The 9,148-nt window shown below is 58.5% G+C and overlaps 2 protein-coding genes across 6 annotated transcripts in view; both read left to right on the top strand.

Annotated features, from left to right (window-relative positions):
* The first annotated feature begins 25 nt into the window (after positions 1-25).
* On the top strand, positions 26-5,385 carry SLC23A3 (solute carrier family 23 member 3). 3 transcript variants are annotated; one of them, XM_030277338.4, is made up of 12 exons: positions 26-885; positions 1,169-1,329; positions 1,837-1,931; positions 2,268-2,341; positions 2,634-2,815; positions 2,969-3,092; positions 3,409-3,556; positions 3,636-3,889; positions 4,065-4,170; positions 4,245-4,412; positions 4,614-4,709; positions 4,877-5,385. In XM_030277338.4, the coding sequence occupies exons 1-12, from the start codon at positions 778-780 to the stop codon at positions 5,206-5,208; spliced, it is 1,848 nt and encodes a 615-aa protein (XP_030133198.4). In that variant the 5' UTR covers positions 26-777; the 3' UTR covers positions 5,209-5,385. The 3 variants fall into 3 exon arrangements, with proteins under 3 accessions (XP_030133198.4, XP_072788204.1, XP_072788205.1); XM_072932103.1 differs by lacking the exon at positions 4,614-4,709; XM_072932104.1 differs by lacking the exon at positions 1,169-1,329 and having other exon boundaries at positions 811-885.
* A 634-nt stretch (positions 5,386-6,019) lies between these two features.
* The window catches only part of NHEJ1 (non-homologous end joining factor 1), a 44,549-nt gene continuing 41,420 nt past the window's right edge, over positions 6,020-9,148 (top strand). The window contains exons 1-3 of one of the 3 annotated variants that reach the window (XM_072932107.1): positions 6,020-6,282; positions 6,835-6,898; positions 7,878-8,087. In XM_072932107.1, coding sequence (XP_072788208.1) covers positions 7,938-8,087 — 150 coding nt within the window. In that variant the 5' untranslated portion in view covers positions 6,020-6,282; positions 6,835-6,898; positions 7,878-7,937. Of the gene's footprint in view, positions 6,283-6,834; positions 7,021-7,877; positions 8,088-9,148 lie in introns of all 3 variants that reach the window. The other 2 variants (XM_030277343.4, XM_030277344.4) reach the window with 2 other exon arrangements.

Below are 9,148 nucleotides of genomic sequence, written 5' to 3'. Positions count from 1 at the left end.
CTGCCAGTGAGCCCAAGAGATCTTGGGCAGTCTCTCTTGACATGAGAGATATCAGGTCTGGTGCATGCAGGGACAACAGGAGAATGGAGGATCCCCATTCTTGGGAATGCAGGGAATGCATGTTCTCTTCATTGCTCTTTGCTCTCCAAAGTCTTACCTGTTAATGAGTGAGCCTTGAGCAGCAAGGGCTTGACCAGGTCACTGACACAGCCACCTCTGCCCCGTGACAAAAACATGAGCATCTCTTTCCAGCCAAGCAGGCAGCCCCTGTCCCTGGCATCCTTGTCCAGTGGCAGGATTCAGTACTCTCCTAGGAGAATAGGGGATATAATAGACCCCTACTAGAGACCAGGGTGGGCCAGGAGGGCAGCAGATGCTATGCTGGGGTGAAACAAGCATGAGCAGGGCATACTGAAGCTGGAGGATGCTGCTGGTGGGAGTAATCTAAGCCCATGGAGGGAGAGGCTGTGGCCTACCCAGTGCCCACAGAGGCAGTGACTGGGACCCAGGCTGTGGGTAGTTGGCATTGTAATAATGTCAGATGGCCTGCTTGTGGCTGCTTGTCACCTGGCCCTTGTGGTGACACACCAGGGTGACACTTACATTCCTGGCCACAAGGGCAGATTACTAACCAACTCAAGTTAATGGCTAATCCTGGGGCAGCTCCTGCAAAAGGTGGAAGTTCAGCCATGTGAGGATTTGGGAGGAACTCTTAAGGGTGGGAACCTGCCCACCCTCTGCACCGAAAACTGGGAGCAGTGTGGGGAAGGCAGCAGCATGAATGGGGGCCATGGCAGAGCACCTGGAGCTGGGAGCCCCATGCTCACATCCTGCTCCTCCCAGAAGATGTGCTCCTGGATGATGAGCTTCTGCTTAGCCCTTCAGGTAAGGGGGGACCACAGTGAGCAGCCAGAGAGATGGGATGATGAGGAGAGAGCTGGGATCCTCTCAGATTGCAGCAGGGACCGCAGCAGGGCAGGGACTGCATCCTGCCAGGCAAAGGGTATACAGGGCTCTGGTCAGTGTGTGCTGGGAGAGGAGTGGGCAGTAGTGAGTGCTACCCAGGTGGTGTCACTGGGCATCCACCTTCTCAGGGGGACTGGGCATGGGGAGCTGCAGCTCTGGGTGTTGCAAGGAGTTGTGACTGCTCCATCTCTTCCCTGCACAGCACCTGGCTGTGCAGACCTCCTTGCTCTGCATCTTCCACCTCCTCCTGCTGCCCACCCTGCCTCAGGAGCCGCCTCATGCCCAGACCACCAGCAAGCTGCTGGCACGAAGCCTCTTTGCCTGTGGCATCTCCACAGTGCTGCAGACCACCCTGGGGAGCCGGTGAGCAAGGGGCATGAAGGGGAGCAGCTGTCACCAGGAGGAGGGTGATGCCATGGCAGGGCACATCTGTCTCCTAGAAAGTGGGAAGTTGAGCTTTGCTGGAATTGGGAAGAGGCCCAAGAAAAATCTCTTTGTGCTGCATCTCTGCACAGTTGTCACAGGTGTTCCCTCCCTCTCACATACACCTCTAGAAAAACTGCCATGCTTTCCCTCTAGCTCCTCACTGCCTTGCTCCAGCATCATACACAGCTCCTTCAGACCACCTGATGCCTGTGCTGCCCACATAGGCTGGGTATGGGATTCACCCTCTGACATCTGCATCCACTCCATGTGCTGTCACTTGGGATGTACTAGGGCACGTGTAGAATGTGGGGTAATCTGCCACTTTGGGGTTCTTATCTGCTTCCCTTCCCACCCCTGTTCCTATGGCAGCCTGGGCTTTTGGAGCAACCCTGTTCCCTTCCCTGGCCTTCCTTCCTAATGTGCTGTTGTTGTCCCCTTCCTCAGGCTGCCGCTGGTTCAAATCCCGTCCTTTGAGTACTTAGTCCCTGCCATGGTGCTGAGCTCCCACCTGTCCCCTGGTGCCAGCACAGACAGGAATGGTAAGCACAGCCCTGGAGCCTGTGTCCCTTGGGGCCCGGGCCATGCTCGTGCCAGGGGAATGGCAATGATGAGGTGCCTGGTAGGTGGAGTAGGGATGAGGGGTAGCAAGGGGTCCTGCCTGCTGGCCCTTCTGGGGATGGTGCACAGCACCCCACTCACTCCTGAGTGCACTTGCAATGTGTCTGGTCACTTCCCCAGGGCCAGGGCTTATGGAGACAGAGACACTGGCACACTTCCCCTTCTGCAGCCAACAGTCACCCTACTGCATCCTCCTGGACACAGCTCCAGGAGCCTAGGATCCATGTGTATCACACCCTTCCAAAATTCCCTTCCAGGCACAGCCATGGCCAATACATGCCTTGTACCTCATTGCAGAGACACAGGGAGCTGGGCTGACTCACTGCAAGAGGTGGGTGTCCCTGGGAATAGGGGTCCCTATCCTGCTCCATCAGCCTTCCACTTGTCACCCATATCCCTGTACCCCCAGACTCTTTTCCTGGGATTTGCCATGAAGAGAGTTGCAAAGGCAATGGGGATCATGATGCATGTCCATGTATATATTTCTATGTGCTTGGGGTGAGCAGAGCACATGAAACAAGCGCTTGTTCCCACCTGCTGGGGTGGTGGGAATGTGGCCAAGGGAAGGTGTTGGACTGCTCTCCATGTATCCTGCCCCACAGGCCCATCCTTTCCTCTTACAGGTCTCTGGAGCAGTGCTGATCTCTGGGCTGATTCAGTTGGTGCTGGGAGTGTCTGGCGTGTGTGGGTGGGCAGTGCGGCACTGCGGGCCCATGGTCCTGGCCCCCAGCCTCTCCATCATCGGGCTGTCCACATACAAGGAAGCTGCTTTCTTCTGCTCCACTAACTGGGGAGTAGCACTGCTGTACGTGAGCCCAGGGACTGCAGTGGTGGGCAGCTCCTGGGCCTTTCTTTCACCAGCAGGACAGGGATGGGGCGCCCCCACAGTGCACGGTGCACATCTGGAGCCCCATCACTGACTGTGATGCTGTGTGGTGACCTATGCTCACTCTCCTAGGCTCATGCTCCTTGCTGTCACCTTCTCCCAACACCTGCAGTCCTGCCGCCTGCCCTGCTGTGCCTGGCCCCATGCTTGGGAGGGCTCCACAGAGTACTCAGTTCCCACCCTGCGCACCTTCTCGGTACTGTGGTTTGTCTGCTCTCTTCACTATCACCAGGCTTCTCTCTCCAAGCCTGGCTCTTTGGTGTGGAGTTGGGTGAGACCTGGAGCGCAGGCAGGCATGAAAAGCTCCAGTGCAGCTCCCAGAACATGGATACTTCTGGGAAAGTGTTGGGGACCTAGGGTGTTGGAGCAGAACAGCTTGGGCTGCTTCCTGCAGGGGTGAGGGGTATGACTCCTCGGGAGATGTGACAGGACAAGGATGAGGTGCAGGGCAGATGTGACAGGGCAGGCAGGGGAGGAGGGTCCCCTGCTGAGGGTCCCCTTTTGCCTCGCAGGTACTGCTCCCATTTGCTGGTGTCTGCATTGTCTGTGCCATCCTCAGCTACTTCCACATTCCCTGGGAATCCCTGGATGTGACTGTGGCACAGCTGTCCTGGGCCAACAGCACCTCCAATGCCCCTTGGATCCACATCCCCTATGCAGGTGGGAGCAGCGGGGCTGAGTGCAGACATCCACGTTTGGTCAGGATTTCTATCACCTGTCCCTTTTCCCTCTGCTGCAGGAGCGTGGAGGTGGCCGCTGCTCACCCCCCGGGCGCTGGCAGTGGGCATCGCCATGGCCATCGGCTGTAGCATGAGCTCTGTGGGCTGCTATGTGCTGTGTGGGAGGCTGCTGCGAGTGCCCCGGCTACCCCCTGACGCCTGTAACCGGGGGCTTTGCATGGAAGGGCTGGGCAGCCTCCTGGCGGGGCTGCTGGGCACCGCAGGGGGCACGGCCTCCAGCATTGCAAACACCTGTGCCACTGGCTTCACGCAGGTATGCCGAAATAGAGGAACGGGTTGGCAAGGGATGGGGAGGCAGCTGAGCAGGTGTGCGGGACTTGTAATTGCCAGACTGTCACCGAGCCAGCGCTGGGAAAGGCAGGTGTGTGCAGCAGAAGGAGGCAGGGGGTGATGCTACCCATCCTCACTTTCCCACTCTTCTTTCCCAGGCTGGCTCTCGTCGCTCAGTGCAAGTAAGCGCCCTGCTGTGCATGGTGCTGGGCATGTCCCCGAGGCTGGCAGGGCTCCTCACCCATATCCCACTGGCAGTTCACGGTGGGTACCCTGCCCTGCCCCTTGCTGCGGCACCTGCAGCCTGTCTGGCACCTCCTGACTCCTGCCCCTCGCAGGAGGGGTGCTTTGTGTAACCTACGCCGTGGCTGTGGGCACGGGGATCTCCTACTTCCAGTACACAGACATTGACTCCGGGAGGAACATCTTCATTGTTGGCTTTGCCATGTTCATGGCACTGCTGGTACCGCGGTGGTTCGGCACAGCTCTGGCTCCCCTGGCCACAGGTATGAGGGACATTCCCCAGGCAAGGCAAAGCCTTGAGTCCCATGGAATGGTGACCACACATCTCCACTGTTCTGGGAGGCTGAGTCAGCTCATGGTAGCAGGCAGCTACCTCTTCATCCCTGATTCTGCCATGGTTGCTCATGCCCCTTATCCTTGGCTGGGCTGGGACATCCTGGCTGATTCTGGCACTGTCCTTGCAGGCTGGGTGCCATTGGATCTCCTCTTTCTCTCCCTGCTTATGGTCCCTGTCTTCCTAACTGGCTTCTTGTCTTTTTTTCTGGAGAACACGGTCTCAGGTGAGGGGCTGCCTTAGGTGTTCTGCATACACCATGCTCTGAGGACTGGATCTGTCCATGGGGCAAACCACCAGCTCTGCCTCCAGGTGTTTCTACTGAGGGTGCTGGGGCTGGTGTGGGCTAGGAGGAAGGGGCTCCCATTTCACTGCCTACCTCTCTGCTTGCAGGAACACTGGAGGAACGAGGGCTGCTTTCTGAGCAGCCATGGAAAGCCAGAGCTGGTGATTGTCACCTCCATGGAGAGAGAGGGGAAGCCAGCCAAGCATATAGGCTCCCCACTGGGCTAAGGAGACTGCTGCCATCTTCCTGCAAAGCCTTTCTGTGCTGCTTCCTCTGCCCGAGGAGTGAGGAAGAGGAGGAGGGCAGCTGTGCCACTGAGGAGGGGACTGCTGCCCCAGGGGAAGGAACACACCTGCTCCCCAAAACCAGCTCTGGGGAGCTGCAGCCAGAAATAAGGCCAAGCCAGACAGACATGCCTGCATGGAACACTGTGGCCTGACCATGTCATCTGGGGCACCTCATGTGAAAACAGAGGCAAGCCCTTGAGGCAGCTTGTGAAACACTTTGCTCCTCATTTCTGAAGCCCTTGAGGACTGGAGGAAACCTGAGCTTCCACCCTCCTAACACAAACCTAATTTTCCTGCTTGAGAGCAAGATATAAAAACCTTCAACCAACTATGCCTTTCCCAGGGGTTTTCTTTCCAGATGGGATTTACCTAGGGGATCCCCTGTTGCCCTGAGGACTGTGACAAGAGGGCAGGGCCACCTGGTGCCACTGCAGGTGAGGATGTGGGTACCTCTAAAATCCATCATCACCCTCAGGACATGACACGGGGAGGGTTCCATGCTTTGGCCAGCCCCAGAGAATTGTCACTCTGGCTATGCTCACCTGCTGGCACTGTGCTGTCCATCTCCTCCCTACTGTGTCCCAGTTGTGCGTATGGATGATGAGGTTTGGAAATCGGTGCCTGGGGTAAGGGTGGGCCTCAGTGTGGAGGGAACTGGGGCTATGTGGTGTGCCAAGTTGGCACAATGCTGCTCTGTGTCGCCTTGTGAGCCCAGTGCCCAGGCACGGGGACAGAGGCAGCAGTAGCCGAGCTGGCAGGGCAGCGGCGCGGGTGCGTGCCCTGGCCGTGCCTGCCCCGGCACTCCGGGGCTGAGGAATAATCCTGCGGCCAAGGAACGGGGGGAGCTCCGCGCTGCCGCCGCCTCTCCGGCTGTCCAGGGCCCCGTACCCAGCCGGGCACCTGTGTCAGGACAGTTCGCAGCAGGCACAAGCGCAGAACAAAGTCCTAAAGCATTTCGGTCCCCATCGTGGCAGCCCTCGCGGACGCTCTGGAGGAGCACGCCAGCTCGGTTCGCTGTCCGTACGAGCGGGAAGCGAACGCCAGCGCACTGCGAGGAAGGGACGGCGGCTCCCGGAGCGCAAGCGGCCGCACATCCCGGCGTGCCCCGGCCCCGGGGCCGCGGAAGAGAGCAGCATGCCGGGAGCCGTAGTCTGCCTCGCCTCGGCCCGGCGCCGCTCGCCGCACCGTGCCTCTGCATCGCCCGGCCGCCGCTCCTCCTGCCCTCGGTAAAGCTGCGGCTCCGCAGAGCCCCAGGCCTGCGCGCACCCCGCGGTCGCTGGTCCCCGAGTGTTTTGGGAGGCGTGGAGCCGGTCCCGGGGAGAGCGGGAAGCAGTGGCTGCCGGCGCTCTGCCGGTGTCAGCGCAGGCAGGCACGGCTCGGGCTCGCAGGGAGCGCAGGGATGGGTGCCCCAGCAGCAGGAGCGGGGTGCGGCACCCAGCTGCCCGCCCAGTGCCGGCGGGGCGGCCCGAGTGTTCATTTGGGCGTAGAGCTCTTGCCGTGCTAGCGCAGCAAGCAGCGGGTAACCCCGGCAGGAGGAAGCAGTTCCGCTGCCGTGAGCCTGTGGTGCATCTGGGGCGCTCACTGTGAGCTGCGGCACGACCTGCCCTGCAGCCAGCTCCCGAAACTCAGGCCCCAGCTCTGCTGCTGCATGTGTGACCTGAGCTGGCTGAGTATCCGCACTTCTGTGCAGCCGGGACTGATGGTCCCTGTGAGGCCACCCCAGGGACCAGATCTTCCTGGGTTGGGAGTGAGGTGGAGACCTGGTTGCTCTCTTGCAGATGGAGGGCTCCGAGGAGCTGGAAAGCAGCCTCCTGACCCAGCCCTGGGCTTCTGTTCGTTTTGGCGAGTCCGCTTTTCTTGCCAAAGTGTGCTTCAGGGATAGTGGCTATATCCTGCTGATCTCTGACCTCAGCAGTGTCTGGTACGAGAGTGCAGATGCCGAGGCTGTGGGACAAAGGTCCAAGGTGAGTGTCTGAAAAGGCCAGGGGCCTCCTTTTCTCCTCCCAGCAGCTGACATACCAGCATAAATTGCTTGGTGACACAGTAGCTGTTGGGTCTGACTGGGCTCGGGTGCAAATGCCCAACCTGGGAAGTCCCTGTGTGGCTCTGCCCAAGCCCTCTCACCCCATTTGGCCAAACGCCCTTCTCCCGGGAGAGTGGGCCACACTATTTAGCATGCCTGGGGCAGCCAGGTGGGTCTGCATACAGAGGCTGGCACAGTCTCTTCACTTGTGGGCTGGATGGGCAGCTGGTTTCCCCAGGGTCAATGTACTAAAGAGGAGCTTAAAACAAGGCTGCCTTCTACTCATGACAGAGAGATTCTGTTCACATTCATAGCTGGTAGTCTCTCATGGGGCATCCTGTCAGCTTGGCCCCCAAAAATGCATGGAGCTGTGCCTCATCTCCTCAGCCCATGAGCCCAGGCCTTCATGTGCCATTGGAGGGGCATGTGTCTGTGTCACATAATGCTGAGTGGCTGGTGGCAGGAGGGACAGAAGGCTGCAGCCATCCCCTAGCTCTGGCAGATTGTCCTGCTGTTTGCTCTCAGCCAGGCTATGGTGCTTGTGGTGGCATGCAGAACAGATGTGCTGGTGCAGACTGTTGCACCCTGCCCAGCCTGAACCGGCAGGATATGGGATTCTTCCCAGCATGGCTGGCTTGGGAGAATCAGTGAAGAATGTCATGTCAGAGAGCTAGAAGCCAAGGCCCAGGGATGGCTTTTTGCTGTGGAACATGCAGTAGTTTTACTCCTTTGGTGTTGAGATTTCTGCTGGTTTTTCCCCAGTGCTGTGCCGTGTCCTCTAACCTTGCCTTTTCCCAGGAGCTGAACAAGCGGCTGACGGTCCACGTGTCCTCCTTCCTGAACCACTTGTGCAACTTGATGTGCCCCTTGCTGGCAGGGCAGCCGGGTGCCACCACTGCCTTCTCCTGCCACCGCTCTCCCAGTGGCCTCAGGCTGCACGTGAAAAGCGAGCTGTCAGGACTGCCCTTCTACTGGGACTTCCACTGCTGCCCAGCTCCCTTGGAGATGGTGAGCAAAGCTGCAGTGAGTTCAGGGAGGGGAGTGGCCAAAATGAAGGCTAATCTCCTTACACTTAGAGGCTTTCGAGTAATCTCGAGGCACGCTGGTGACTGTAGGTTGCCTGACTCTGCCTTCTGCCTCTCCCAAGGCTTACTGTCCCCATTTCTTCCCATTGAGGCTTTGCTTTGTGCCATGCAGCTACGCAGAGATGGCCCAGCACATACTGCTGCTGGGGCATAAGTGAAATGACCTCATGAGAGCCCATCTGGTGTTCTCCATCAAAATATGGGGTGCTTGGCACAAGAAAAACATTAACGTGTTAGAGGGGATCCAGAGGAGAGCTACAAAGATGATAAGAGGGCTGGAGCTCGTTTCCTACAAAGACAGGTTGTGAGAGATGGGATTGTTTGGCATGGAGAAGAGAAGGCTCTGGAGAGACCTCATTGTAGCCTTCCGGTACTTGAAGAGGGCTTGTTAAAAAGAGGGAGAACAGCAGATTGTGATAGGACAAGGGGAAATGTTTTTCAACTATAAGAGGAAACATTTAGATTTGCTGCTAGAAAAAAAAGTCTTCATTATGAGGGTGTTGAGGCACTGGAATACGTTGCCCAGAGAAATTATGGATGTTCCATTCTTGAAAGCATTCAAGACCTGGTTGGATGGGGCTTTGAGCAGCCTGATCTACTGAGTTATATCAAAAATCCCTTCCAAAGCAAACCTTTCAACAATTCTATGCCCAGTGTGGGGTGATGCCCCGCCAGCACTCTGTAGAGCAGCGTGATGCTGTTCTCTTTAGGAGCAAGCCATGAAGCAGGGCACAGGGCGGCAGGTACCCCCAGATGGCCCGCAGGTGGTTGTGTCACGACGGGCGGAATTAACAGCGGATTCTCCCGGCTTTTAAGTGTTTGCTCTTTCGCGGGGCTGCGCTTGCAGAGGCAGCCCCTCCGGACCCTGCAGGGGGACTCCCCCGGGCCCTGCGTCCCTGCGCGCACAAGAGGGCGCCCGGCGCCCGCGAACCGCCCGCCGCAGCCCGGCCCCGCTCCGCCGGTGGGAGGCAGCCCCGGCAGCCC

This window comes from Taeniopygia guttata, chromosome 7 (assembly GCF_048771995.1).
Source record: "Taeniopygia guttata chromosome 7, bTaeGut7.mat, whole genome shotgun sequence".
In the NCBI taxonomy this organism is placed as follows: domain Eukaryota; kingdom Metazoa; phylum Chordata; class Aves; order Passeriformes; family Estrildidae; genus Taeniopygia; species Taeniopygia guttata.
Note: the sequence above shows the minus strand (reverse complement) of the source record. Positions and strands in the feature narration are given on the sequence as shown.